At 42.2% G+C, this 22,519-nt stretch overlaps 1 protein-coding gene and 1 long non-coding RNA gene across 3 annotated transcripts in view; one reads left to right on the plus strand and one right to left on the minus strand.

Moving 5' to 3' along the window:
• Positions 1 to 22,519, plus strand: part of Fancm (FA complementation group M) — a 39,689-nt gene that overhangs the window by 5,670 nt on the left and 11,500 nt on the right. The window contains exons 5-20 of one of the 2 annotated variants that reach the window (XM_075867482.1): positions 794 to 1,037; positions 2,445 to 2,614; positions 3,256 to 3,364; positions 3,896 to 4,053; positions 5,458 to 5,664; positions 9,125 to 9,341; positions 10,365 to 10,513; positions 11,850 to 12,971; positions 13,362 to 13,500; positions 13,581 to 13,726; positions 14,387 to 15,401; positions 16,260 to 16,357; positions 18,254 to 18,365; positions 18,479 to 18,525; positions 18,617 to 18,743; positions 21,026 to 21,234. In XM_075867482.1, the coding sequence (XP_075723597.1) occupies positions 794 to 1,037; positions 2,445 to 2,614; positions 3,256 to 3,364; positions 3,896 to 4,053; positions 5,458 to 5,664; positions 9,125 to 9,341; positions 10,365 to 10,513; positions 11,850 to 12,971; positions 13,362 to 13,500; positions 13,581 to 13,726; positions 14,387 to 15,401; positions 16,260 to 16,357; positions 18,254 to 18,365; positions 18,479 to 18,525; positions 18,617 to 18,743; positions 21,026 to 21,234 (4,269 nt within the window). The remainder of the gene's footprint in view (positions 1 to 793; positions 1,038 to 2,444; positions 2,615 to 3,255; positions 3,365 to 3,895; positions 4,054 to 5,457; positions 5,665 to 9,124; positions 9,342 to 10,364; positions 10,514 to 11,849; positions 12,972 to 13,361; positions 13,501 to 13,580; positions 13,727 to 14,386; positions 15,402 to 16,259; positions 16,358 to 18,253; positions 18,366 to 18,478; positions 18,526 to 18,616; positions 18,744 to 21,025; positions 21,235 to 22,519) is intronic. The other variant, XM_075867483.1, reaches the window with a different exon arrangement.
• LOC142765792 (uncharacterized) overlaps positions 3,397 to 22,519 on the minus strand; it is a 31,613-nt gene continuing 12,490 nt past the window's right edge. The window contains exon 2 of the long non-coding RNA XR_012884400.1: positions 3,397 to 4,084. This is a non-coding gene — a long non-coding RNA (uncharacterized LOC142765792). The remainder of the gene's footprint in view (positions 4,085 to 22,519) is intronic.

The raw sequence follows: 22,519 nt of genomic DNA on the forward strand, positions 1-22,519 counted from the left end.
GAATTTTGCAGCGTTGCCTACTACATATAGACTAAGGCACGATATGTCCTTTTCTTAATCGTAACACTAGCGTTGTGATTGACTCTTGCGATTAATGGCAGCATAGATATTTCTGTAAATGGCATGTACAACCACAGTTTGTTTGTACCATGATGTGGAAAATGTAGATGCGGCTCTCCTAACACAAATATTCAAAAAGATGTGCGTATCTCGAAATTAGCAGCTAGAAGTTCATTGAAGTTTGTCTTAGTTTGAATCGGGACAGTTGCCAGTATTAGTTGGGTGTACATGCACGGCTGTGAAGTGCTGTTGTAAATTGCAAAAAGGGTATGCTTACAGGTTAGTTGACTGTATTGAGTGTGTAGGTTCAGTAGGCACCATTGAGCATGTCAGTAGACAGTATTGAGTGTGTAGGGTTAGACGGTATTGGATGTGTATGGGCAATAGACTGTAGTGTGTGTGTAGGGTTAGTATTCACTGTGTAGGGTCAGTTGACAGTATATAGTGTGTAGCGTTAGTATTCAGTGTGTTGTAGGGTCAGTCGACAGTATTGAGCATGTAAGGTTAGACAGCATCGAGTGTGTAGGGTCAGTAGACATTATTGAGTGTGTAGGGTTAGACAGCGTTCATTGTGTATAGTCAGTAGACAGTATTGAGTGTCTGGGTCAGTCGACAGTATTGAGCGTGTAGGGTTGGACAGTATATAGTGTATAGGGACGGACAGTATTGAGTGTGTAGGGTCAGTAGACGGTACTGTGGCAAACAGGGTTACCACAGCTGGCAATTACCGCAGGTGATCCGCATGTACCTCGACCGACTGGACAGGGCCGGGGCCATACCTCGGGTGAACCCCGAGTCTCTGGGGAAGTACCGCATGCTGCTGCTCAAGGAGGGCTTCCAGCAGAACCCGCCCAGTCGTCTGAGCTCCCGCGAGGTGGGCCAGCTGCAGGGGTACTTCTCCCTGCTCATCAGCCTGTACCACGCGTACGAGCTGCTGCTGGCTCACGGCATGCAGCCGTTCTTCTACTTCCTCAAGGGTGAGCACGCTTTTGACTGTTTCTGCGTCAACAGTTACAACAGACCCTTTTCAAAATTGTAAAGTTAGCTTTCCTGCTATGCAGAAGTGGTGGCAAGCCACTTGCTGCAAATAGCCTGTTAAAGTGCAGTTTGCTTACACAAATAGGTAGAAAATGTGGAGGCGGCTCTTTTGATATAAACACTTATAATTGGCAAGCCCCAGCATATTCAACTGGGATCGTGTCTCCGTTTGAAGCAAGAAACATGCCGCCATTACGTGGGCCAATATTCAGTGCAGAGAAGGGCACTTGCAAAATATGAAAGGGGTCTATTGATATGAAACGGCCCAGTTTCACCTAAATTCTGGTATGGGTGAATATTCGAGTGCTTTCAATGAACGAATGTTACAGTATTCAAATTTGCTGCGACACTAACACAACTTATTTCAATTTAGAAGTGTTCGAAATTAACGAATAAATATTTAATAGCATGTAACACCACTGTGTAGCTGGTTTCACTGCAGCTTCAGAGTGCTCTGCCGAGAAGCCAACTATCCAAGGAAAGTTTGCACTGTCATTACACTTTAAAATTAAATGCACGTTTCACCTTCGCATTTATTAACTATTTTATTAAGTTCAAGAGCTTATTATACGGGCTTATGTGCACTAAATTTTTCAACGTAATGAATTTACAGCTGATAACTTGCACCCTACTGCTATTAGGATCCAGCTATTGCTATTCAAAGTTGCTTCCACTTCACCTGTCTCGTTTTACCTGCCTAGTTTCAATTCTCAAGAATTTCGTGTGAGCTAGTTTAGCCAGGACAAAAGTGCTGATATTTTTAATAATGTATGCTGTATACTATTCGAACTATTTGATTAGAAATTTTTCGACTGAGTCGCTGTCCACTTCGAACCTCAAATTTATTATTCCTCCATCCTTATAAGTGATGGTGAACCGACAGCAGCGTTGGATATGTAGTGCTTGCAAATAAATTCTGCACAAATGCACAAGTAAGGTGAAAAATTAAAGGTAAGTAAAATTAAGTAGTAACACAGCAGGCGAAGTTGTTTTTGTTCATGAGGGTTAGCAGGGCTCTATGGGCCGGATCTCATTAAGCAGCTCACCCTCACATAAAGCAGGCGATTGTCAAATGTTACACACTTAATGATTGGCTGTTACTAATTGTCCCTGGATCATTGATTAAGTCTATTGAGTCTATGTTGAAATGAGACTGACAAAAAGTTTTCAACTTTGGTTGTTGTTCAGTTAAGGTATGATAGATCAGTGTGTGTGATTTTGAGTGTCTAGAGTTTCATTGCATTGATGGCCGGAAAGCTCTCCCTGTAGAAGTTATTCTACAGCAGTGTTCTAGATCATGGAGTTTTCGCCATAACATTGCAAAAGTGCTCATGCATAAAATGCAGGCATCGTGGATGGTGAGAAGAGTCAGCCGCGTGTCCGCTACGAGCTGATGCACAACGGCGATTTCGAAGACCTCTACAAGCACCTGGAACAGCGCCTGGGGGTCTCTGAGGCTTCGGCCAATGACACCCTCCACCCGACCGCCGCCGCCGCTGCATCCTCGTTGTACGAGGTGATGATATTTGTTGCCTTGTGGTTGTCATGAGCTTGTAAACAGTTTAACAATTATATGATCACAATCCCTGTCCTTGCCTAAACAACTATGCCTGCTAACCCACCTGCAATTTCTAGATGAAGGGTATGCCACAGATTGTGATGGCCAACAACTTTTCCGTCTAATCGCCTGCCCTAAAGTTTGTAATTAAAAAGTTTGTTGAGCCCAGAGGTTTGCTCAGATTTGGGTGCATGTTAAGGCCCCAGGTGGTCGAAATTATCGAAACCCTCCGTTAACGGCATCTCATAATTATATGGTGGTTTTGGAACGGTAAACCCCACATATCGATCAAATCAGTCAAGAAGTTTATTTATGAGTTCTTGCTAATTAGTCTTTTCAGTATAAGTTTTGCTGTGGCAATTTTATGTTTGTCTCAATGAAGAGTTCATGTGGGAAGGTCTGAAGTGCCTATGTTACAACATGTTGATAAAAAATTAGCTGTCATAAAAATGAAAACACATTGTGCATGTGTCTCTATTTTGCCCTCCCTTAACAAGGGGTGGCAAATTGAACTTCTTTGCTGTAAACATTCCAGCCTTCCGTCTTATCCCAACTCTCAATCTAACGGCTTCTGGCCTATTTCTAATGCTTTCTTACAGAACACCCTTTCTGACGCTGCAAGCCGGGCAGCACATATCGTGGGTCACCCCAAGCTGGCAAAGCTCGAGGAAATCATCCTGGAGCATTTCAGGAACTTTGCGGGCAATGGTGTGTTTCAATGTGTCCTGCGCAATGGAACGTTTTCAATATTACTGCTCAGCTTTATTACTTATGCCAATCATTTTCATCTCTAATACGTGCTATACTGTCCTTAAATATCACAAGTTGCCTTTGCTTTTTTATTTGTTCACGTGTTAACTATTTAATAGCGTAGCTGTTATAAGTCAAGTCTGCATGACCATAAGGAAGAGGAAATATAGAAATAAACGGTGCTGAAAATTGTAATCATGATGATGCTGCTAAACGATACTGACAATAATGCTCGAAATGAGACTGCTGATTTAGTTTCACGTACACTCGCACACTTACAACTTTGATGTACAGCTGTTTTAATGATGTGGTGCGGGCCGAGTTTTTGATCTTAATAAGTACTGGTCATGCCATCTTGACATTACAGGGAACAGGAACTTAGGCACGTAAATGTGAACAGTACAAGAAATGTGCGATTCCCGTATAAATAGCCTTTCAGAACAGGACGAAACACCTATGAAACATCGTTCGCTCCAATGTCTTTGCCAGAGGGAGGCACCCGTGTGATGGTCTTCTCCCAGTACCGGGACAGTGTGAAAGAGATCACGGCGCAGCTGAACCGGCACCAGCCGTTGGTCAAGGCCATGAACTTTGTCGGCCAGCGAGCCGGCACAGCCAAGGGTTTCAGCCAGAAGGAGCAGCTCCTGGTACGAGAAAAAAGCTTCTGTGGTTCTCGGTCTGAAACAAAAGCCACACGCTTTATTTATTTAATCCTGTTAACCTTAAACATTACTTTATTTTCTACGGGATGCTGTTTATAAAGAATCGCTGCACAAACCAAGGAGATGTTAATATTTGTTTTGCTTTACAAAGTGTCATTTTATGTTTTTGCACGTTCGAAAACGTTGCACGTTTTAGGTGCACCTCACAGTAAAAATGGCATCTTCATCTTTAGGTGAGTTCTCGTCGCCCTCCAGTTATTCCGACGACTCGCCGAAAGAGCTTGTGTTGAATTTCACTCACAAATAGCTGTGTAAGCAGACGTAGCAAATTCTGTGCATCAGTATTATTCAAACACGACCGGCATTCGAAACGCAAGCCGAATTCCAGACTACTTCGCGGAAGAGTACAAGCGCAGTAGCTCCGCCCCTGTAGCTTTCCCTTCATTGCCACAAAAAGTGTCCCCGAGTATAGCAGGTGCAAAGAGAGTGCTCTCAGGCCTCTGCATTAAAAAAGGGCACCTGAGAAAATGGCGACTTCGTACTCTACTTCTAAGATGCTTCTTGCACACGACTGCTAAATATGGCTGAGATGTTCGTTGCAGTGTCTGCTTTTTGTGGTGTATATCTTCTCACCAAGCCTAATGAATGGTTCGTGATACTTTCCAGAATGAATCTTGGAAGTGGAATAGTGTCATTGCTGGGCTGCTCCACCCATCGTGGTGTTATGCTGCTTTGAGGGCACTGGTTTCATTTCCAGCCTCAGTAGCTATATTTCAATAGGATTAAATGTAGTAACACCTGCATAGCTTGATTTTGGTATAGGAAAAAGCTGAGCTAGTTGGTTAAGATTCCTAAAGAAGATAAGGTGTGCAAACACAATTACAACAAATGTGTTCTGTTGTTCTCTTGTGCCCATGCTTGCATGTCCTACCTTCTTTTAAGTTGGACTTAGGTACAGTACTCACGGATTGAAACGCGATATCGAAGCCATTAGCACAATAAGTGGTATGTGCGGTAGCTTGAGCGAAATGTTTCGTGTTGCTACGAATCTGACTGCTAAAGCTAATATTGTCTCTAATATAAGTGCCTGAGCCGAATTATGACAATAAGACATGAGCTTAAGACAGTGGAAAGTATGCGCATAGCCCAAAATTGTTGTGAATCAGTCCATGAGCATAATATTTGTTAAAAAGCCACAGATATTGGGTTCTCCAATATTGTTTTCCACATGATAGTGTCGTGCTTTTTGCACTTAAACACCCAGAAGTTAATGACATTTTTTGTTACACTGCCCCTTTCTCTTTCTTTGCATCGCTTCAGTGTGTTGAAACAGCTCGGACCAAATTGGTGCATTCGTGTAAAAATATAATGTTCATCCCACTTCTTTAGGTCGTGAAAAAGTTCCGTGAGGGCGGTTACAACGTCCTGGTGTCGACGTGCGTTGGGGAGGAAGGTCTGGACATCGGCGAGATCGATCTGATTGTCTGCTTTGATGCGCCCAAGAGCCCCATTCGGCTGGTGCAGCGCATGGGTCGTACAGGAAGGAAACGCGAAGGGCGCATCGTTGTGTTGCTAACCGAGGGCAAGGAAGAACAGGTATCGTGCACTTGGAGTGAACCACACTTTTTCGTATCAGTCAGCCTTAATATGCTTAGTGGTAAACGCAGTCATGTCGAGGATATTGAGCAGTGTGTGCCTGGATAGAAAACATTCCAAATAGAGTTGAACTTTGGTATAAAAAATAGCATAACAGAATTTTCAATGTAACGAAGTATTTCACTTTTTATGATTAAAAGTCTGTAGTATGCCATGGGAGAGCGTGCATCTGATCTGAAGAATTCAGAAACCCTTGCGCAACTTTTTGTGCCCATTCATGTTCTCTGCCACTCCTCTAGCATGTCTTCTCACTGCTTAGTTCCAAATTCAGTTTTATGCGAATCGTGAATCAGCACCCAATTTTATGTTATCGTTATCGCCATGTGTCAAGTTGAATGGTGTGGTTGGTTTGACAGTATTAATTGAGGTGCAGTAATTTACACATCATTAAGTAGTCCGATGTCTGAGAAAAGCATTACGGTGGTACTGATTCTCAGTAATTTGGTAATTGTAAATTGAAATGATATGGTAGCAGAAGATTGTGATTTGTTTTTTTTTTTTTGTAATTTGCTAAATAATGGATAGAATATATTCCGGGCCATTCTTAGGCATATCTATTCTTGCTCAGGGTTAGTGGTGTCATTATGAGAGCTGTGTTTTTTTATTTATACTATTTGATATCTTACTTAAAGTTTGTAATCATGGGTTGTGCTGAATTAGGGGATGCTTCTCTCGGAAGAATTTGCTTCTCTCGGAAGCAAATTCTTCCGAGAGAAGAATTTGCTTTGCAGTTTACAGAAATAGGCTGATGAGGATGATTATGATGCATCGATTGTTTTATGTGGGAGTAATATGGTGAAAGCCTCAAATGTTTAAAGGTTGCACATCAGTCTATGTAAAACAGCTGCACAAATGTGCCAAGGAACGTTTCGTCTGGCACTATGTTTGGCGTTAAAAAATAAATAAATGTTAGCTCTGCCTACAGCCATCGTTGTACCTCGTACAAAAAATTAGCATAAGTCTCCATATGACATCACTTACTTATAGGGGAACTCCGGTGCATTTTCATCCATACTGAGATAATGCTGTTTTCTAATAGTATTGACAGTCCTGAAAAAGCTAAGGTGGTTCATTTTCCCAGGCACTCGTCAATAATTTTAATTAATCAAAAAACGATGACTCAGAACAGAAACCGAAACAGGTAGCGGCTCTGTCGTTCATGGTGGGTATCCAATGACGTCACAAGATACCGTCACCGATGACGTCACGAGATCTGCTACACCCCGCCACGGCTGGCTAGGGTGTAAACATAGCTCAGGTGCCCTGATCTTCTGATGCGCGAAAAGCAAGTTGGCGAGGGAGCTGATAAAATTTAACTGTGCTCGCGTTGTCATCACCTCGTTGAAGAAAGCGTGCGCTGCATCTGTCTGCTGGGATAGGCGGGGTTTTTGAAGAAAGAGTAGGCCCTGACATCATATACACAGGGTGGCCCGCGTTCACAAGTGTGATTACAAAATCGGCTACAAATTTTAAAATTTGTTTTCTGAAAAACTGAATGACCTATGTTTGCATTATTTGGCACATATCACCACAGTACCAATGCGGACACATGTTCAAAGTTTTATTGAAATAGGTGAGTATAAAAAAAAAAAATGCCGGAGTTCCCCTTTACTATCATGATGTACAGGGCTACACGAGCACTTGAAATCGCTGGATTTCTCGTTAAGACCCATGTTTGTGTTGCTGGCTTTAGGTAAAAAGGTAAATGTCCCAGTAAATCTTGTGCGGGATTCTGACATCGCTGCTTATCCAAATGTAACACTTTAGCTAGAAGCAATGAACCTTTAAAGGGGCCATGACATGGTCCAGCGAACTGGGAGCGCGGGGGTAAACACAGACACAAAGCAAAGAGGCACACAGCACAAGCGCTCAACTAACAACTGGTTTATTCTCACGTTTGAAGGACATATAAGTACACAAGGGTGCGCATGTCAACATAAATAAGATGATAGTGTGAGCAGCAAGCGTGCACTTGTCTACGAAGCACTTGTCTACGAATTATCAATATAGTTAAACTCAGTCAAGTAGTGATAATGACGGATGGCTAATACAATGATTCTTATTTCTAGAAATGTGATATGCTTTGGAAATTTCCGAAGCATATCACATGTCTGTGTTTCCCCCGCGCTCCCAGTTCGCTGAACCATCATGAATTGCCAACTAGCCCACCTTTCCACCCTATTGCCATGACATGGTCACCCAGCAATTTGTGGCTTTCAACAAAAACTAGAAGTAGAGGGTCTGTTAGGCCTATACAGATTAGTAAAGTGGACTGCAAAAAAATGTTGCACTGGAAAACAAGCCCCCAGAAGTGGCCAGCTGTAAACCCCGCCTACCGACAGCAATCGCCATTTTGCCATGGCACGGACATCGCGTGCTGTGAGGAGTGCAGCCGTCGTCTTCTACCAAAGTTTAAGCCGCTACAAATCAATTCAATTTTAGTGCCAAGCTGACGAAAGCTAAATTATCTCAGTTTCGCACACAGCGGACCACAGAAGGACATGATTTGCCGGAACGTAGACATGCGCACAGTTATAGCTGCTTGTCAAGTCGTGGCTTGCGATTGCGCCAGTTTTGCCCGACTCTCAGGCTGCTCGCGTGTTGATAGAAATATTTTATTATAAATTTATTGCTCAGTCAAATGCGCTAAACTGTTGCTAGCTCAAGGATTACTTCAAATAACACAGATTGTAACCGAAAATTGGGTGTCATGGCCCCTTTAAGGGACACTGAAGAGCAACATTGACTTGGTTTAGAATGACAAACGGCTATCTGGGAACTCTAATGCCATTTGTCTTATTACCTTAAGTTACTAGTGGATAAAATCAGGGATTTAGTGTCATTTTCAAATTCGCACCGTAATCTTTGTGTGTGACGTCAAAAATATTGCAATGTATTTGTTGTATTTTTGCGACATTCGCTTGATGAAATTTTCGAAACATCATATGCTAAGTCTATGACACCCACAGATGACAATCTACTTCATTTTTTTTTATTAGAAGCTACGTAGAACCTAGTAGATGACTTCAAAGTCTATTAATTAAGTCACGGTGTTCGATGCGGGAATCTGAAAATGACGTCTCCACCCGCATTTTTTTTTCGCATGTTTTCTCGCTTACCAAGCACCCACAACGAGTGGAGTTTTAGAGATTGAAGAATTGTACTTCACTAATATGCAAAAATAGTTGTGGTCTTTAGTGCCCCTTTAATATTTTAAGTGTTCACATTAGCCAAGAAAAAGTACTTACAGTTCTAGTGGCAACTAACTAGCAAGACTCTTTCACAGGTGAAAGACGGGTGAACTGTGCTTCTGGGTTACTTGATAGGTTTTAAGTGAGCATAATGAAGTACTAATCTCTTCAGCCAAAGTATGAGAAAATTTATGATGCTGTCCTCACAGGCCTACAAAGAAAGCAACTACAAGAAACAGAACATCCACCGTGCCATCACCAGCGGAAGGCAGTTGGGCAACCTGTATGAAGCCAGCCCCAGGATGGTTCCGCGCGGCATCAATCCCGTCTGCCATCGAATGCACATGACCGTGCCTGAATACAGGAGTGCCAAGAATGCAGCAACCTCTGGCAGAGGAGCGCGCTCCATTCTGAACTTCGTTACTGGTTCGTTTATTTTTTTATTTTTTCTGCGTCTTTTTTTTTGCTGTGTACAAAAAGTAAAAAAAAAGAGCGATGACTGTACTTACGCAGGGATTCACATTAACCTAAGAGTGGCAGCACTTGTTAAATTTCTGGCTATTTGAAGAAAAAGGAAACTTAGGTTGTTTAACGGTCTGTGACACTGCATTCTCATTTGGAGGAGTTATTTACTTTTGGTATTTCTGTGCAATATTGGCGAGGAAGAGACTGTAAACACCGAGCTAGTAGAAAATTTATTCTTGCCTGAAGTTTCTTTACGTCGCGCTTGGTTGAAATATTTTGCTGCGCACAGTGGCCTTGATGATGGCAGCATTGTCTTAGCAAGACGTCGGACAGGGGCCGTTTTGGTAGGAACTTCAAAATATTTTTTTTTCGTTACCTTTTGGGGAATACTCGCTGCCAGCAGATAATTGTCGCATGTAATTTAAATGGGCAGTTGAATTTGGCTTGTAAATACTAATAGCATGACTAACTGTAGAATAATTAGACAAATATTTGTGTTGCAATTACGATTGCTGTAACATGCACTGCCATTTATTTTCAAGCTTCCACTTGCCCTAAATTTGGTTTTAAAAATTTTGGCACTATAAATTATGCAAGTTTCACACATTCAGAGACAGTCAATCATGATGTGCATTGCAAATGGTTAAGCATTTCTTGCCACAGAGGTTCTATTTATTGGATGATTGAATAAAGGCTCTTACTTATTTATTTTTTTCTTTAATAGTCAAAACAAGCTGCTAAGAAAGTTTTGTGGAGCATGTATGACACGGTGCTGTGATGCATTTCAAAATAAGTATCATTGTGTGCACACACTTTTATAGAGCTTTGTGATACGTATCTGTGCATATGTCCATCTCCCCACCTCCCTTCTTTCTTTTGCTTTTGACATGTCAGGTGCATGATTTAAAGATCGGCTGATTATTTGCATTTCATTTTATGTTTTAAACATGCTTTTACGCAGCTAGAGCTTCTTTTTCTTTGCAGGCAAGCAACAAAAGAAGTCAAGTGCAGCACTAAACAAACTAGAAGAACTCTACTACGAGGCTCACTACGAGGTGGCTCCATCGACTGTCCCACGGCTGCCACCGGCTCCCGCGCGTTTTCTGAGCCTGCAGAAGTTTCAGGCAAAACATGTAGGTAACGATCCTATCAATTGAACAGCTTTTATTATTAAAAAAAAAAAGGATTTACTCCCAAGCACAGATTTTTAATCATTGAAGCTTGAACGGGCAGTACTTATGTTTATAACAAGCTAGGATCTATCAAAGCTTCTCGTGTTGTAGTTTTTGATTTCTCGGTCACCACATTTGCAAGGCACATTCTTTGAACTTTCTAGTTGGGGACTTAAGATAAAGAAATGTTCAAAACACCCAAGGGATTGTATGGTCACCGTGCTGCAGTGGATGTCATCCCTGCAACACAACCTAAAGAGAAAATGAAGCGCGGAGACCCTTCAAGGTAGCACATGCTGGCATTGCATCTTCGTTACAGTTTCTGCACACTCACGGACTGCCACATTTTTCCACCTGCTAGACGTGTAAAGCTTTTCTGTAGAAAAGAAAAAGGCTGATTTGCAGATTGTAGGCCTCTTGGACTTAATGATCGAATACGTTGATAGTATATTTTGTATTATACGTTCATAAGGCTGATTGATTATGTCGTGAAATGTTTGCTTGAGGCCCAAACCACAACGTTAATCTTGACTCGTAGCCGAGAAGCTCGACTTGTAGCTTGGATTGGAAGCAAGAACAACCAAACTTGTTTAATAACTACTGTAACCAGCTTGCATGGCAAAGTAATCTCATAAATAAACCAGAAGCATTTTAGAATGCTATTGGTGAGGGTTGTGCAACATTAAATATGGCATATATCATGTATCACCATTAACACATGAGCACGTTTTCATGCAATATATATATATATAACGAAGGTGCTTCATCGCATGGTTCAATAACACAGCCGTCTTTACCTTCAATCCGTGATTGCTTTTCTTCACCGTATCACACGTGACCCCTCAAAGATCTCCCTAAATTTTCAGCCACTTCCTCACTATTGCAAAAAACTGTGTTGTTCCAGGCAGAATGCATATTATTCAGGAGAGGCTGATGTTTAAGTTTTTTTATATATGACACTATCTTCTTGTGACAAATAAGAAGTAAAGATTTGACCTATTTCTAGAGTGAACTTGAGCCCAGAAAAAGTGTTCATGCTGCAGTGCAAAAAAATACAGAAATGAAGACATACACACAGGACAAGTGCTTTCTTGTGTGTATCTTTTCTTCGTCCTTCTGTTTTTCTGTACTTAGGCATGAACTGATTCTATCTACCGTAGGCCAAAGTAGCTGTGTTGCAGGAAAAATGGCAACGCTTCAAATACTCTATGACAGTAGTGGCAAGTGTCGTATTCAGTCATTTAATTCTGGCCTTAACTGTTTAATTGTTATGCCCCGTTTATTCTTGACCTTCCAGGAAAAGACCGAGACAGTTAACGACTGTAATAGGCCAAGACTGTCCTTGTCAAGCTGGACTCCGTGGCAGTGCGAAGAGCAGCGAACTCAGTATGTGGCTCACTCTTGCAAGACGAAGTTGTACGTCGAGGTGATGCGCTTCATCGAGAACACACGTTTCGCTGACGAAGAACTCGACGCGTACAGCCTCGAACTGAAGCCCTTTCTCCAGATGGAGTACGTTCTTTCATCGGACGAAAGCATTTCGCCCGATCCCGATTTAGTTGGTGCAGGCAGCAAAGACAGCAGCACGGGCAAAAAAGGTCCAAGAAAGAAGCTTACCAAGAAGGCTGACAGACGGGTTGTTGCAGACGACGTAAAGAGCAAGGAAGAGACGGACGAGAAAAATTGCAAGGGTCCCGACAACGTGGCTTTATCTGTGGTGAAACAAGAGGGACTTGAAGATGCGGACAAGGTTGTGAAGAAGAAGAAGAAGAAGAGACGAGTCATCACCGACTTCTTCCAGGACAAGTCGCAGTCACACGATTCGTCGTCGTGCATTTCGTTCGAGACTGACCTCTGCGAGAGGGTTGAAGAGATGGATTGTCAAAAAGATGTGGAAGCAGACGAAGAGTGCGTAGTGCTCGTTTCTTCGGGAGCGCATGACGTTGACATGGAGGATAGGGGAAATGCTGACGTAGCCAACTCGAAAGAAGAAGAGTTGGAGCCAGATCCAGTTGAAGTTGAAATTCGGACGCCACCGAGGCTGGACGTTGACTTGTTTCCCAGTCCGGGTCATGCACTGTCGCCTGTTGATGTAGCGAAAGTGGTGTTTGGACACGGCCAGGTGACTGACGACAAAACTGCAAATAAGCTTGTTATTGATGTGACACATGATAACATGGATAGCAGAAGTTGCGGTGGCGGCGCACCTGACATGGAATGTCAAAAGTCAAGGACCAGAACAAGGAGTTGTGAAATGAAGTTTTCGAAACTGGAAGTTGATAGCGACCTTGAAGATTTTCTTGACGACGAATGCTTCAAAGACGAAAAGAGCCTTAGTGGCGATGACCACAGCATTCATGAGCAGCCTTCAAGTACTACTGAAAAGGCATTATTAGAAGTTGACAAGGTGCACTCAAAGGTGTGTTAAGTTCTTTTTAGACACTTTAGAAGCATTTTGATTCTTGTTTTCCTCATCTCATAAACTTATCTGCAAGGCATGAGTAATAATTGCTCACCGTAAATGTGTCATGCAGCTTGCTTGTGAGATCTTGCATGTTTGAGTTTTAGTCGCTGTAAAGTGAAGTGAAATGCTGGCATCTTTTAAACCTGCAGTAGTCACAATTTGTTAGATTATTCATGTCAGGTTGTTTCATTGTTATTCAATGTATGTAAAGAGAACAGTATTGGCAAGACTTGTATAACTGCTGTGCATAAGATCCATATAGTATCACACCTTAGCATTGTTCTTTGGCATAAAGTCCAAAGACTTTATGCCAACTTACATGACAGAACACGATTATTACTGTAGGTTGGTGAGAAGCAGACAGAAGCGTCAAGCCAAGCTGCTGTGGAAGCTTGGGACCTCATTGGAGATGTCAACATGGACAGCTTCTGCAATGAGCTGTTTAACTCCGACGCAGATATGCTTGGGGACAATGTGTGTACAAAGTTACTTCCGTCCCTTCTAGTACGCTTGATGTAAAAAGTCATCTTGTATGTATTTTTGTCTCCTGCTGTTTTCCATCTTAGGTGGATGACAAGAAGAAGCCAGTCCCTAAACCGCCTGTGATATCGACTCGGGATCCAACCTTGCTTTCAGAGTTGGGCATACATTCTGAAGATTTGTTTGACACAAAGTGGGACCAGACAGCAGACAACACTGATGCATTGAAGGTGATTATTCTGACTTTATTACTGACAAGTTTGACAAATTGTGCACATCTTGAAATGCCTCACCAAACAGGTTGCATGTTTAAATGCAATATGGTCATTAGTTTTTGACTAAGTATACTAATTCAAGAGTAATAGCAAGAAATGTGTTATGTGGTTCTGATGAACGTGTATTGCTATCTTGGAGGCTGAAGTGGCAAGTGGTGTCACTTTGCTGTCTTGTAGTGGCATAGATTAACGTATGCATATTGCAGTGTTATTAAAATTTTATGACATTATTAAATTAATGACATGAAAGGGAAGCACATCTGTTGCTAATTAATGAAGAGTGCAATTAAGCGGGCTTTCATTGGCGGCATGCTAACATCACAGATCTGGTCATGTAACAAGTTTACAGCTCTTGGTAATTTCTTTTTCCTTTTGATTTCATACTCCCCTCCCTCTTTTCTTTGCCAGGGAAAAATAACGGGTGTATCAACTTGATTGACTTAAGTTGTAACTTCATTAACTTGACTATGCCATCTCCTTATTTGAATTGAAATGAGTGATTTCACATTTCACAAATAGTTTCAAGCTCTCTTGGACCACTTGAACTAGCCCTTGACTCTTTTGTATAAAAGTTTTTTGAACATTAAATTAAATTATCTTTGGCATGCTTTACAGCCCGGTGATAAAGGAGCCAGGGCCTCTAGTCCAATCATAATTTCGTCACAAAGGCTTGCACCACCCACCCACTCCACACCCTCCCGAACAGTTCCAACAAGATGCTTTGTCAACGCAGCAGTGTCTCCGAGGGATCTGGATAACGGTCCTGGTGGCATTTGTGTGCCGTCCCCCATTAGACGTGCAGTACCGGAGTGCGCGGAGAATAGTGACTGGAACCTTCACAGTGATAGTGACATGGAGCTCTTCGAGAACGCTTCCGATGGTCACGTTTCTGATCAAAGTATCAACTCCGGTGGGGAGGAAGGGTGCGACGACATGGGAATCACTGAGCTCTGCAACTTTATCGAGGAGAACTCCGTTGTGGAAGAGGCACGAGATGATCCTGTTTCTCGTCGCAGCCTGCTTGCGCAGAAGGTTTCCGGTTCTCCAACTGAAAATGTGGAAACGATAAAGCCTGTCGTTTCTTGCAATGGCTCTCAGGAAACGGCGTCTTCCTCTGTAAACTTGAACGATCGGTCCACTATTGGGAGCAAGCAGAGCAGTGGTGGAAAGAGCCTGTCGATCAAACAGCTCTCGAATTCTTGCAGAAGGGACTTGAAAGCGGAGAAGTCATTCAAGGAGAGTTCTTCACGATCGATGGAAGTTGAAAGCAAGAGCATTGCAAAAGTAGCCAAGGATCCACCTTCATTGCACACGAGTTCTGTTCGAGACCAGAGTACTGCCGCCAAGAGCTTGTCAGCCATCCAGCAGGATCCCGATCAAAACCAATCGTCCGCTTCAAAACGTCCTTCCTTTGAGATCACCGTCGACTGGAGCGATTTCGATTCCGGCAGTGGCTCTGACGAACTTGTGGTAACGGCCAAGACCTCAACGCAGTTGCAGAAGGGCAGAGCGTCTCTCTCGTCGACCTTTGGTGCCGGTGGTATGACACAGTCTCGAAATGTTCCCGTGGCCATGGTCAAGCCCATTATGTGCAACACAGCAACCAAGGCTGCAAATGTTATCAGCTCTGGTGAGTACATGCAGTGATGCACTGATAACACGCATTCTGAGAACGATAATACAAGTACTATTGTAAACAGGAGTTGTGTCGAGCTGACATTTCAACAAGCGGACTTTTATTCCTCAAGGCTAGAACAGAACTGATTTTGTTAGCGCTAGCGTGTCTACGCTTCATACTTTTTCCTTCTATCTTTCCCTTTCTATTGTTTTTTGGATTTTTACTGTAGTACTAGTTTACTTAGTAAAGAAACCTGAAGGCCTTTGTGATGAGGCCTGACTATTACGTTACCTGTTTTCGTTATTCTGATTGTTTTAGTTATATTTCTGTGTATCCTTGTATACCCACTCCTGCCATAGCGCAATCAGCACTGCAGTGTGTGTAAATAAATAAATAAATAAATAAATAAAAGGATGAACTGGGTTGTAAGGCAAAAATGGTCACTGATTATGCAGGGGACATTATGCAGTGTAAGTACTGGCTTTAAGGAAAGTTTACGAACTGACTTTCTTTATGTGTTTACACATGGTGTGTCATTGTCAAGTGAGGATTTTTCATTTTACACTTCCATCAGCACCTTTTATTTTTAAGATACCTTGAAGTCAACATTGTTGCTAGTTGGGCGGGCTGGAACAGGTCATTCACAATGATATTCAGTGCGAGCACTAGACAAAATATTAGAAGTTTGCCCCCTCACTTGTCCTTTGTCTAGAGTTTACGATTATGTCATTATGAGTTCCTAGTAGTGCCATTGAGCTCAATTTAGGGGGTTTCCATAAGATGAAATTGCCTTTTTTTTTGAGCCAGGATATCTAAATAGTAGTCATTGCGAAAAGCCTGGCACATTTGCAGAGCGTTGGTGCATTTCAGGTGATGACAGCCCAGTTCAAGTGAGAAGACGGCCGTGTCAAAAGCGAATTTTGTCCCAGTCGTCAACTGAGTCTGAATCATCGCCAATTGCTATGCGGGTATGTTTGCCTGTAAAAATTTGTTTTTTGCACTGTAATATCTCTGAGGTGACCATTGCTACAGACCATGATTTTGATTTATGTACTTATAGTGAAACTATCATCATGACAAAAAGAATTTGCAAACAATATTCATCAAACTTTCTTCTTTTTTTGTCATGGAAGAATGCAATGTGCTGGCAATTTTAAACTTGCAAGAAATGAAGCTCATTTACAGTTTTATGATCTGTCTTGATTGCAAGTAATCCAAGCTTTTAACACAATTGCACAGAAGGAACAGCTTTGCTGGAAATCAAGCTGCAATTATGTGGTCCTCCAAGGGGACTGTTTATGAACCATCCTTGCAGAATGTTGGCTACACATTCCCGTACTTATGTATTATTACTCTTATTTCTAAAATTTTCGCTTATGCTATCTAGGAAATACTTGAAAATTCCTGAATCAGAATGGTAAGTGGGGCGACTTGGTCAGTGTTCATTTTATTGAAATGGCAACAAACAACATAACCTTTGCCGTAGAGAAAATGGTGGAGGTGGGATGTAGGCATCAGGGACCGCAATGGGAGATTAGACACACTGTTGAATATGTCCTATTCTGCACAGGAGTTATGTATCATATTTCTTTTACGTGTAGTAATCAATTCTTGCAAAACAAACTGGGTGGTGTGTGAAACAACTTTGTGAGCACCGGAGCAATATGGGAACTAATGGACACTCGTACTTGACAAAGCATTGCTGTGAATGTGGTTGCTGCAAAAGCTTTGCCGACACCGAAGTTTTATTCACACACAACAATCCGACAAGACGTGAGGCAGCTGGAATATTTCGTATCACAAGGGGAGATAGAGATTGTGTTAGGCAACCCTTCCTAACACTGCGCGATAAATGGCTTATCTAAGCTTCACTTAGTTGGTTAGTGCTGCCAATGTATACTCATCTCTTTTAATAGGGCCCTGCAACACTTTTTGAGCATGGGCATAAAATGCTGCTGATCGGTATTAGAGGCGCCCGAGAACATGCGGTCCCACGCTGCCTGCAATTCACATTAAATGATCAAAGTCAGCTAAAAAAATATTGCTCTCTCTTCTCTTGACAAATTGCAGAGGAAGCTCGAAAATCCCTCGTAGGAAGCCTTCTACCAGCCATTGGCTCATTTGAACATAGCGCACTCGGTCGTTACTGGTATCGCCACGGGAGGCCATGGGTTCTCCATGCGTGCATGTGCCATCACACCGAAAAAGTCGCATATTCGAATAAATAAAGAAAAAAAGTGTCCAAGGTCACGAGGCACGCGTGACGTATTTTCTTTGCCCGTGCCATTCCTCCCTGCTTTCGTCGGAACGAGAGAAGAGAGAATGCGATTGCAGCATGCGACAAATGTTGGTAACTTAGCTCGTACTGGATGGATACTTCAAATTTTTGCGGAATTGAATTCATGAGCCAATAAGCTCTTTTAGTGAATCCATCCATACCATGGTTAATAAAAGTGTATAAGGGCCCCTTTAATCTGCGTCACCTACCACGTGTTACTTTGATACACTCAAACATCGATATAAGGAACCCAGATATAATGAAATATTATTTATTACAAAGTAAATAAAAAAATAGTTTTGCAATATATATGGTGTTAGGAATATATCTTTATAACGAATTTTTGTGTATAACAAACTTCGTGTAAGATGCAACTTTAATATAATGAGGCTTGAGTGTATTATCCATGTTCTACAAGTAAAATTTAGTTGCGAGTTCAGCACATGTCTTGTGCGCTCCTGTTCTTGTCCCTCGTCTACTAACACACTGTTGTAATGAATTGAAAATTCTTATTGAGCTGTTGTTGACTGCCATTCCTTGACTGTAACAAAAACTATTTCGCCTTGTTTATGACCGATCTCATCAGAGACCTTCGGCCAGGTGCTTGGACGACAGTGACGACGACTTTCAAGCACTCACCTGCAGGAAGCAGCCGCAAACGCAGAAAAGGAGGCTGCAGGAAGTTATCAATAAAAAGGGTGAGTGTGTCCTTTCATAGTACTATCTCAACATATTGGTGCACAGAAAGGCGACGCAGGAAATGTATATTTCTGAGCATCATAGTGGACGTTAATGCTTTACGTTGTTTCAGTTCCAGTAAATGGTGCTGCTACACGGAAGAAGCCGCAGCAGAGCTCTGTTGAGTATTGTTTAGGACTGCTTTTGCAGCTTGCTTTGATGATGATTTATCGAATTTTTCGTGATTATTTGTTTTTGCATTGTGTTTTAGAGGAAGAAGAGCAACTTCATTGAACACGAAGCAGATGTCTCGGCAGACATAGTCAATTCGTCCGACGAGTCGGAGAACAGCAGCCTTGATCATTTGGATGAAAGCTTCATCGATGACCAGACTCAAGGTTTGTTCTGAAGTACGGCTTCGTTTCGTTTTTCCTGTCATAAGTCCGGTTGCATATAGGGACAGGCCGTCCTCCTCAGGTTAATCTAGAACCCATTCTCAATGTTGTAAAATCTCTCCCACATGCCTCTCACTCATAAGATGATAGCATGCAATATGTGTGAGGGAAGCTTATGACAAAGGTTCAGCGTTGATTGGGAAGGGCAACACGGTGTTGTGGTAAAAAATATGTGAGAGAGAACGAGAGAGAAAGCATGAAAAAGAGAAATAAAGCAAAACAAACCGGAGCGGAGCGAGGCATCTAGGGAAGGGGGTTTTAGCTCCACTGACGTGAGACATGAGGAGGGGTGAAGCTTGTGGTGTTTTAAGGGAGGCTACTTTAATGAAGCACTGGTAGTGCCAAGCCTGAAACCGGGCAGGTAAGGAAGGTTGTTTTCGCTCCACTAATGTCATTGTAAAACAGTTGGAATGGAGCTTACCCTAAGGCACTTCTTCATCCCTGTTTCAGTTTCTTACGGCATGTAGGGAAAGGTGTTTCTTCTCCACTAACGTCATCAGCTATTTCTTGGGCTGACTGTTGCCTTCATCGTCTTTAGTGGACCAGTAGCAAGTTGTGGGATTTAACCAGCTTTTATGATGGTCGGTGAATACCCGACACAGTGCGATGGCAGGAGTTGCCGGCAAGCCTAGCTCCTGAGATGCTTTGCACCTAAAATGATAGGTGGAACCAAAGAGAGCAGTATGGGTCAAGGACTAGCTAAGATGTCATTATTGAAATCCAGTGGTTATGAACAAAAAATTTAGGGCAAAAGCAAGATAATTGCTAGTCATCTGGAGCGACAGACTGGATTCCAAGAGAAGGCGAGCGTGCATGGGTGAGGCAGAAATTTGGGTGGGCAGATGAGATTGAGAAGTTTGAAGGTGTCATCTAGCGGCAGCAAGCACAGGACCTGTTTAATTGGAGAAACATGAGAGAGGCCTTAGTCCTGCAGTGGACATAGTCAAGCTGATGATGATCAGTATGGAAGGGTTTGTAATCAGTTTTCATTTGATGTTAAAGTTGGTCTCGAATCGCCAGATCTGACATTAACAGCATGACGTTAATAGCATGAGCTTTTCAAGATCTTGCAGCGTAACTCTTTTGGCCTTCTAAATCTCAATGTCCATCTACTGAGATAACATCTGTCCGTTTCAGTTGCCATTACGAAATGTCACATTACAAGCATGAAAAACATTTCTTATTTAAATATTGCATTTAGATGCTACAGACGGGACCTCCATGTACGTGGAGATGGTAGCCATCTCTTCAGATTGCTCATTCTAAAAATCATTTCGATTGGCCCATACAAGGAGTTCAAGCTGTAAAATCACTTTATACACACACAAGTTTAATCTGCATTTTATACTTTTGTTTCAATTTGTTGTACTCCAAAGACCCTCTTGCGGGCCCTTTTAATTATCTGTGATGACACAATAGCGTAGACCAAACGAATGGCAATTTTCGTGATTGCTGACGAAAATGACAAGTTTAAGTAGCTTGCATTTGTATCCACATGCATCAAACAAAACCTCGAGGGTGATTATTTTACATAATCGATTCCAGAGTAATATTGAAAGGCCTAAAGCTGGGTACCCAGTCAGCTTCTGGGTTACTACAGAAATTAAGGTAAGCCATTGCTCATCTCACAGGAACAACTGCTTTCTAGGAACAAGTGTGCTAAGATTAATTAGATCAAGGGTAACAGAGTAGTTCAGTGTTCTAAGTGAATTGCGACTTTTCTCCCATAATGGGTTGAGTTCCAGATGTGTGAGCCACTTTGATAATGCCACATGAATTTGGCTTTGAAACAGGAAGTTGTCCAGTGTGTTCACTGCCGTAATCTGTTGTAACTTCTCTTTGCGGTAGTGAAGTCACCATCGATGCAAAAGTACCTTAATTTTATTCAGTATTCTTAATAAGCATGTTACTTTTTTCATGCTGATGTCAGTGCGAAATTTTCTAGATCTATTTCATTGGATTCATGGTTTGTAGTATTGAGTTTTGACCTGATACGAGATCCATTCAGAAGCAGACGTAGCTTGTTTCGCCTATGTGTTAGTTAGTTGAGTGGAACACTTTTCCCCTTAAAGCAGATCACAGTACAGCTGGAATTTCATCTCGTTGAACCAGAACAAAAATGTGAGTGGCACAGCAAAAACGCACATACACACACTCAAGAATTATGTCCCAGGATATCTTGACCAAGCCATTGTGGGTCTGCATATCTGGTTCTTGAATTTCAGTGCCAAACAAGACCCTCTACCTCCAGACAGTTCGCAGCCCAGTCAATCCTGCCAAGTTCAAAATAGGCCACTCAAATCATGTTCGATACTCTGAGGTGTTTTCGCAAGCCGTGTCCCAAGATGAAGCCGACTACGAGCGAGACAGCTTTTGCGTGGGTAGTGATGACTCCTCGGCCTTGCATCGACTGAGTTCCTCAGCATCTGACCAGGTAGCGTTAGGTCTCTGTTTATCCTGTTTGCTTAGCTCAGCTTATTAGTAGCAGTTAATAGTGAGTGTCTCAGGCATGAACATTCGCGATGTTGTGCGGTACTCATGAATTTAAATGCGTTTATTTACATCAAAGTAATGCACAGTCTTATGTTTTCACCATCTTCATTTTTCTTGCAATGGTGCCATAATTTTGACTGTGACCCCTAAACAGGAGCCAACATGACATTTAGCATGACATGATACAGCAATTGCATATACCAGTCTTATAATAAAATTTTTCATCTCACATTTCGGTTTGTGAGCACTGTATATATATTGTTGCAAACATTGTTCTAGTGTATTGAGTTGCGCTTCCTTGTCGTTCATCCGTGCTTGTGAACATAGTTCGTGTCATATTTCTGCTCTGTTCCCCTACCATGAAAACGTGGTTCCCTTTACATTGCCATAACATTTGGTAGGTTATTCTTTTCTCAGCCAATGTGCTATACTGTGGCCCGCATTGTGTGTGGGGAACGGAGTTTTTGGTCTCCCATGAATGAGTTCTATGAATGGAAAGGGAAATGATAAGTGTAACCTTAAGAGACAGGAAAATAGCAGCGTGGGTCAGGGCACAAATGGATGTGAAAGACATCATAATTGAAATATAAATTAAGAAAAAGAATGGACATGGACCGAGCACGTAGGCAGGATAAACGCCGGTCATTAAGGGTAACTGACTTGATTTCAGAAGGCAAGTGTGTTAGGGGTAAACAGAAAATTAGTTTGGCAGATGAGATTACCAAGTTTAGTGGTATAATGTGGCAGCAGAAAGCACAGGACCGGGTTGATTGGTGGAACGTGGGAGAGGCCTTTGTCAGGGAGAGGCTTAGTCAGGATGCAGCTGGTGGTGATGATGCTGACGACAATGAATGAGTTGTGAATTGTGTGATCCAGATCTGTTGGTTGTAATTGCTGATTTGGTTTAATCAGATGATCCTTTTGATGGTAATTATTTTCATATGACTGCAGAAGAGCAGTTTTTCTTGTTGTTGTTGCTGCTGTTGCCGTCATCGTAAGTGTTGCCACTGTTGTTGTCGCTGCTGCTGCTGCTGTTGTCACTATCATTCTTGTTATCGTTGTTGTGTGCCATCAAGTCACAGTTGCCTGAGATGTGCTAGCCATATAATGGCTGTTCAGCAGATACTTTGGTTTATGCATGCTGCCGTATATTGGCCGCACTATATTATGCAAAAGCTTCCCATGCAAGAAGAACAACATTATTTTAATAAGAATACTTGCTTGTT

This window comes from Rhipicephalus microplus, chromosome 6 (genome assembly GCF_043290135.1).
Source record: "Rhipicephalus microplus isolate Deutch F79 chromosome 6, USDA_Rmic, whole genome shotgun sequence".
Classification (NCBI taxonomy): domain Eukaryota; kingdom Metazoa; phylum Arthropoda; class Arachnida; order Ixodida; family Ixodidae; genus Rhipicephalus; species Rhipicephalus microplus.